The 7909-nt window shown below is 47.0% G+C and overlaps 1 protein-coding gene across 1 annotated transcript; it reads left to right on the plus strand.

Moving 5' to 3' along the window:
- Positions 1–105: 105 nt before the first annotated feature.
- On the plus strand, positions 106–5098 carry UTP11 (UTP11 small subunit processome component). Its single transcript, XM_054223741.1, has 8 exons — positions 106–300; positions 380–441; positions 987–1089; positions 1344–1457; positions 2188–2281; positions 2478–2608; positions 4064–4174; positions 4808–5098. Exons 1-8 carry the CDS (start codon positions 238–240, stop codon positions 4889–4891), a joined length of 762 nt encoding a protein of 253 aa, XP_054079716.1. The 5' UTR covers positions 106–237; the 3' UTR covers positions 4892–5098.
- The last annotated feature ends 2811 nt before the right edge of the window (positions 5099–7909 follow it).

Below are 7909 nucleotides of genomic sequence, written 5' to 3' on the forward strand. Positions count from 1 at the left end.
CAGCGTCCGGGCAGGGCCGCGGATCCCCCCGGGGCCGGGCCCGTCCCCGCCGTCGCCATGGAGACGGGGCTACCGACCGACGAGCCTCGCGCGCAACCCTTGACCCCGAGGCCCCGCCCCTTCCGGCCCATGCGCGACGGCTGAGCGTTCCACGGGGCGGCGGCGGCACCGGGCCGGGCCGGGACAGAGCGGGGGCACCGCGGCGAGGCCCGAGTCAGGCGAGGGGAGGCCGCCGCCATGTCGGCCGCCTTCAAGAAAGCCGCCAAGTCGGGGCAGCGCCCGCACCGGGAGCGAGCACAGGTCAGTGCGCGGGACGGGACGGGACGGGTCGGGTCGGGTCTCCTGGGCCGCGCCGCTCATGCCGTTCCCTCTCCCCTAGCCCGCCGCCCGGAGGAGGCTGGGGCTGCTGGAGAAGAAGAAGGACTACAGGCTCCGCGCCGAGTGAGTCGGGCCGCCGCGACGGGGGGCGGGTTCGGGCGGAGGGCCGGTACCGGGGGTCGGTACCGAGGGTCGCAGCAGGCCGGAACGGGCTCCGCCGGGCCAGTGTCCGCGATCACTCACAGAGCCATGGGCCTGGTCCCGTCTGGTGCAGAGGGTGACATCCCTATGGCCAAGTCAGGGGATGTGGATGGCCAAGGCCTCCCAAAATCATTGTTACTGTGGTTAATTAAAAAATTACAAGCATTATCTTTCGTCGTTAATGGCTGATTCTGTAGATCCAAGAGTCTTAAGCAGCTCAGTCAGCTTTGCAGAATAGATGAATGTGTTTCCATTATAACACCATTGGACACTGTTAATTTCCAGCTTTGTTAAGGAATAAAGAGTAAAGCTAAAGTCGTCTGTTGGTGGCCAGCTCTATACAAGGAGCCTTGTCTGCTGGCTCGAAGCTCTGAGCATCACTTTGAAGGACTCAGCATCTCATCAGGGAGTGTGAACGTGGAGAAACTGCTGAACAGCTTCTGTTTGGTTGGTTTTTTTTCCCCCAGTGACTACCACAAGAAACAGAATGCCCTCAGAGCACTTCAGAAGAAAGCTCTGGACAAGAATCCTGATGAATTCTACTTTAAAATGATACGTGCAGAGCTCCAGGTGAGAATCTAAATTGCCTTCAAGCAGGGTTACACTCTGCTACTCTAAGTAGCATTTTTTTTCCTATGTTCTTTTGTTTTTAATTTATGAGTTAGGAAATAAATTAGCAGACTTGGTTTGATAACTGTGGAAGGCTTGGAAGAAAATGAAGGGCAGAGGACAAAAAGGGTTTTGTGCTTTTATTATTAGGACCCGTAGTACACTATAGCTAGAATGTTACCTGTCTGCAAGTGCTGTGTTCCGTCTGGTTTTAGGATGGAGTTCATATAATAAAGCAGCCAAAGGATGAGGTGACCCCCGAACAGGCGAAACTGATGAGGACACAGGATATTAAATATGTGGAAATGAAAAGAGTGGCAGAAGCCAAGGTAATACCTCTTTTTTTTTTTTTTGAGTTTTCCAGTTCGCTCAGAATTGTTCTTTTTGTGGTTTTTTGTTGTTGTAGGCTATTGTGTTTATGTTTAGTGAAATCTGATTTATGTAATACTGGAAGTGATGGAAATGTCAGTGGAGCGCTGTATATAGAACCTAAAGGTATACTGAATAATAAAAATTACGCTATGCATTATTATAAAACACCACAATTTCTTATGTAAATTTCAGACACTAAACATGTACTCTCGCTTCCCATTCTTATAAAGAATTGAGGATTATTGTTACTGAAGTGGGTCGTTTGAATATGGTAGGCAGGAAATCAACAGAAATATGACCCCGTTCTGAAAATGTTTTATGCTCTGATGTTGATCCCCACACCATCACTGCAGATAAAAAAATTAGAGAAAATCAGCTTTGAATTTCCCTTCGTACTTTTGCTAGTGATTTCATGGTAATCGTTCCTACTTCGTCTGCCATACAGGTAACTTACTGTTTTGAAAATTGATTTGTACCTATTTGGCTGGGTAATACTGGAAATTACTGTTAACCTCTACTCAAAAAAGTTATGAAGACGACATAAATACAGACTAGATATGTTTTCAAAGGTTAAAAAGGAAGAAAGAGTCCAGATGCTTGAGAAACAAAGGGGAATTTACTTCAGGGAGACGTTATTTACCTTGTTAGGGATGTTTGGCCACATTGATGAGCTTCTCTTTCCTGCAGAAAATCGAGAGGCTGAAGTCGGAGCTCCATCTGCTGGATGCTGAGGGGAAGAATCCCAACAAGCACGTGTTCTTTTTGGATACCAAAAAGGAAGGTAAGGTTTAAATAGGTTTTGCCAGACAAAGCGTTGTGTGGTGTTTTATTGTAGGCTGTTTAAAATAGTGTGGTGTTATCATAGATGCTGGGGCTTCCATCGCTGGCTGTACTTAAGCTACACGTATGGAAGGTTTGCTGAGCACTAGTCCAAGAAATCCACGTGAGTTTGTTCCTAAATTTCTGTGTGTTTATAGTTCAGGAGTTCGATATTGCAACTCATCTGGATACGCTTCCAGAGCTCGTAGGTAGGGTGTACAACCGACCAACCATTGCAACGTTGCAGAAAGAGACGCTGAAAGGAGCCACCGAGCCTGCCCACTTAAAGGTACTGCCACTGTTTGTACTCTAGTTTTCTTAATGCTTTACATCTTTTATATAAAAAGCACTAAAGAGGACTCGCTGGACTGTTGTGGAGGAGAACAAAGTTGTTCTGTTGTCTTAGAATTTTTACTGGCGATGCAAGGCTGTAGTGGACCGCCATGGAGAACTTGTTCAGCTGTGTCCCAGTCCACTGTGGATTATAAATCGAGAGTTGTGATGCATGGGCCAGAAAGGAATGGTACAGATCTGACTAGGCAGTTTCCTTGGCAAAGTTGATGTATTTCTCCTCCATTACACAACATACAACTATGGAACTATCTTTTCCTTAGATTGCTGCGGTTTTGTGATTTTTGCAGCATCCACTGTGAAGTCTCCCCTCACACCTTACCAAAAACTCTTGCACCGCTGAATAGGAACGTGCAGCAGCTTATTCCAACACAGACCTATCTGTTGTTGGATTTCTGATCTTACGGTATTTTTCAGTTAGGTTCCGAGCCTGAAGTGGCTTGAGATTCAGGATTTGTCTCCTCCCTTTTCTTCTTAAGGACATTTAAGCTATAGTCTCACTTCTTGGCTTTCCTAAAGCGTTTCGTGATCCTTCGGGGTGAATTGCTTACGCAATCAACTCCGATTCTGATGTTTTAATATCACAGCACTTCTCTCCTAGAAATAGTTACGCTCAGCTTTAACACTGTAAATACTGCTTAATTAGTTCAGATGTACTGGGCGGACCTATAAGCTTGAGTTGGTCTGCGTAAGGTAAAAACAAAGTTGTCTAAAATTGCCGATTGGTGGATTTGTAACCTGTTGTTTTCTGAATCAGATGGCAGATAACAAACACCCTGTGGTCCCTTTCTTCTTGCCAGCTTTCTCAGTTTGGCTTGTCAGTAAAGCAGTCGGACAAGTTGTAGACTGACAAGTTTTCTCCTTTAAATGTCTGAGTCATATTTTAAGCATGTTTGGATCTGTTCTCCTTAATTTAATTACTTCAATCACACCTGCAGTAATACCACTTTTGTGCTGGGAAAGCCATCCGCTCTTATTCGGTAAACGTGACCAAACAAGTTGCATTTTGGGAGGCCTCTCTGCAATTTCTAAGCACTTCAGGAATTGGTCTGTTTCCCATGCCCCCCCCCCCCAGTAAACTGGGTTTTCTTTAGAGAGTTAAATGTTATCTTGCATTCAAGACTGAAATCCAGAGGATTTAGAAAAATTACATTGGATTTCAGAGATTAAAACAAGCACAAAGAATTAAGTCCTAACTAGAAAACCTCTACTATGAGAATTAAGATGTTAAAACAGTTCTCTGGAATCCAAGCACAGCATTCTTTAGTGTGATTGTGATTTAAAAATGTAAAAAAATGTTTGTGAGGCCCAAGTGCCTCAGAATAGGTCAGTGATAGACCATAGTGCCTTGTTCCTCTCTCTGTCTTAAAAACGCTTCTTTTTTCCCCTCCAGAAATTAGCCCAGCAAAGGAAGAATCAGTACGACCTCCTGAAGCAGCGCATTGAACGAGAAAAGGCCATGTTTGTTGTTGCACAGAAAATCCAGACACGTAAAGATCTCTTGGTGAGAGATTTACTTCTGGTTCTTTGAATCTGTTCTGTGAAGGTCATTAGGTCTAGTTTTGTATGTACGTGGTTCTTCACTCTGATTTTATACTGATGCTTCCAGATAACTCCTAAAAATAAGCAATCCTCTTTTAGTATGGAAAAAGCGAGGAGATGAAGCATTCCAGTTGTGCCATGGCTAGTAAATCGTATCTGCTAGTCTGACTCTTACCAGGTCAGCAAGGACAAAGACTCAGCTTCGAAATGGTGCTCACAAGTCTCCTCTAAAATACTGTTGCCACCTCTCAAGGACCAAAATAATACTTTCAAGTAGCAGAGGCAAGGAACCATTTCTGTAGGTTACAAGAAGAGCTTAAAAATCCCAATGACCAAAAAGTTATTTGTCTCAATGGGATTTACAGTTTGCTGGTGCTTTTGAACAAAACAGATTGTGCCTGACAACTTAAAGGAGGAAAGAGCAGGCGGAAATATAATTTCCACCTGAACAGTGGAAAGTGACCATTTTTCCCTAACACCTTGTCAGCCCCAGACAGGGGCTTTCTTAGTTACATGAGGGTGGGTTGGTTGTTTTGGGTTTTTTCCTTCTTACATGCCAGCAAATATTTTTTTCTTGGTTTTTTTTTTTTTCCAGGACAAAACTCATAAAGTAAAGGTGAAGAAAGAGACTACAAATAGTCCAGCTATTTACAAATTCAAATTTCAGCGGAAACGTTAGCCATTCCATTAAATAACTGTTACCGTCTTTGCTCAGAAAGAAAGAGGGTTCTACTCATGAAGAAGGACTGATAGACCGTCTCAGTTTGGTTTTCACTGCAGCCTAGCAGTGAATTTGTTAAAACAAATTGCTGTGGGCCTGCGGTAGCCATAAATATATTGTATCTAATTAATTGATTAATAAATCAGAGAGTTTGTTGTCTTGGTATTTACAGTGGGAAGCCACAAGAGGTGCCTGAATGTCCTAGTAATATGCACCATAAACAATCCTTGAAAAGTCAAGGTCAAAATTAAGAGCCGGGGAGCCGCGTTGCGCACAGCACAGGGGCAGAAAAGGTGCTCTGGGATGGTTGGGTTCAGCTCAGGCCAGCGGAGCACAACACGTCCAAAACCAGAAGAGATTTCAGGTCAGCTTTTTTAGCTATCTTTTCAAGCAGGTTAAAGTTGAATTACTGTCTTCCTCATCACTCCCCACCACCCCCCCCAAAGCCCTCTATAATTTTCCCATTTTGCTTTATCTGCACAAAGTATTTCACTTTAAAATGTAAGAGTGGAAAGGCACTGCTAAGGGCGCATTGCTGAATTCAGGCACCACATTAGCCAGACTCTTCTGGAATGGTGTTAGCAGCGGGGAATTGTTTTTTCCACTGTACAAAAAGGAAGAAAAACTACCTTTTTGAATAGTTTCCATAGCTGAGCAGCTGTTTGTGCTTATTCTTTCTTCTCCTGTACAATGGGGTAGCACGGGTGCCAGACTGAATTTCCAGTGTCGCCCACCAAGTTTGCAGAAAGGCGATACTGGAGTTCACACACGGGGAGAGACAATACAGAAGCCGACTGCGGGACAAAAGTGTGTCCCTGACATTATGCTCGCTGCAGCGTGGGTAGCTGGAAGGGGGTTTCAGCCAAGAGCAGTGAAGACGCATCCTTGAGGGTCCTGGAGCAGTTTGGGCAAGTTGCAGGAGCCTGGGCGTAAACATTCCTTTTCTTATCTTGCTTGTACCAGGTCTGCCAATAAGGAGCACATGCCCGTGCAAGATGGTAGGGGAACAAAAAAAAAAAAAAAAAAAAAAAACAAAAAACAAAACAAAACAAAAAATCCAACACAACAACAAAAAAAGAAAAGATGCACTTCTCAATCTCTTCCCAAACACTTTAGGAGTTTTCCTAGCTTCTCTTGGATGAAATGCCACTTTTTCCACTCGCTAAAATGCAGCTTCAGCCACTGTTTCTGCCATTGCAAAGATCCCCAAGTTCGCACCAGCGGTGGGGTGAGTTTTGCTGCGGGACGCGTGAAGGGCCGTGCTACGCTTCGCTCGTAAAAGCGGTGAAGATTCTCCGGTGCGGGAGGTGAAGTTTTGCGATGTCACCGTTGAAGGGACGCGATGACCCATCCGACACCCGCCGGGGGAGCGCGGCTCCCGCTCCTTCGGGGAAAGCCCCCGCACCTCCGCGACACGCTTTTCCCCGCCGCCGTCGCTTCCCACCGGGGGCAGAAGCGGCGCCGACAGCCCCGGTCCCCGGGAGGGGGCAGCAGCGCGCCGCGGCGGGGACGGGACCGGGGGGGAACCGGGAGGGCCGGGTCCGCCCTCCCGCGGCCGAGGGCTGCCCCGGGAGCGTCCCGTTCTCGGTGCTCCCAGGTCTCCCGGCTCCGAGGGTACGGAGCCGGCGCAGGAGAGCGGGCTCGGCCCTTCGGTGGCTGTTCGGAAGAGAACCCGCGGAGTTCATACGCGCAACTCGCTGATTTTGAAAGCTGAAGTTGGCAATACGGGGAGAAATGCAAAAAGCCAGAGGAATGAAAATCAAGCTAGATTTTAAGGCAACTGTCAAGTTCCCCCACGTTTTAGTTGTTTTTAAAACATACATCAAGGTCCCCGCGACTCTGCCTGGGTGTCTTTGGAGTGAAATCTCTTCTAGGTTGAGATTTAAATGGATAAACACTCGATCCTTATCCCTGACTCATTTTACCTGCATTGAGAGAGTTACTGAAAAGGACGGGAAAAGAAAACAGCAATTCCATTGGAAGACCCTAAAGGAATTGCTGTCTGGCAGGAGCTGAAAAGTAACAACCTGAAGAACAGCTAATTAGCCCGATGCTCGAAATGCCTGGTGCCTCCGATCCCACTGGCAGCTCAAGTGTAGCAATGGGCACAAATGACCTAATCCCTGGAAGAGAGCCATCTCTTCCCAGTAAAGGAGCCAGACATTATGGGATGCCGTTGGTGGCTGCGCGGCTTCCAGCGGTCAGTGCTCTCACCAGAGAAAATGACAGGTCGAGTGCGGTAGCGCTGCTCCTCCTGTGGTGGTTCTCCTCCGCCCGCTGGCACGCAGGAGCCACGAGCTTTGAGTGAGGACACGAGTTTCGTGTTCGCCGCACGGGATACGAGGAGCAGAAGCGGTGCTTGGTCTGAGTTACTTTTCCCTGGGAAACCTTGAAGGTCTTAAAGCAAAACCAGGGCGTTGTTCATCATCCGGTTGAGAATAGAGCAGACTTCTTGCCCTGACCACAAAAGCCTAGGTACAAATCCAGTCAGGGCAGAGTGGGTTATCATCTTGTGTCCACAACAGACCGAAAGAAGGTGCCAGCTCTCATGCACAAAGACATTTCGCTTACTCCTACCTGCAACGTGAAGGATTTGGGGGGTGCCAATCGCTGAACTTCCACCTTAGCAGACAGGGCTGAGACACCTACGGCCCTGCAGAGCTCCCAGCGTCCGCCAGCAAAACACCTGCGCCATCTTAAAGAGCAAAACCAAAGCACCTTTATCTGACCAACATCCATCACTGCATTTCACGGTATCACTGTGGCTCAGTGTCCAGAGAAACGTTCAGGCAGGTATTGCTGAAAATGCCATCACAGCTTAAACACTATCTTTTTGTGCCAAGACCTGCTCCCCACGGCACAGATCAATGGGAAAGGAGCTGCCTGTTGGAAGAGAGAATCCATTTTTATTTTCCTTGGCAGACAAGCCTGTGGATATTTGAAAGTGCGGGGAGCAAAAGTGGTGCCCAAAATGGT

Source organism: Rissa tridactyla, chromosome 18, assembly GCF_028500815.1.
Source record: "Rissa tridactyla isolate bRisTri1 chromosome 18, bRisTri1.patW.cur.20221130, whole genome shotgun sequence".
Lineage (NCBI taxonomy): Eukaryota > Metazoa > Chordata > Aves > Charadriiformes > Laridae > Rissa > Rissa tridactyla.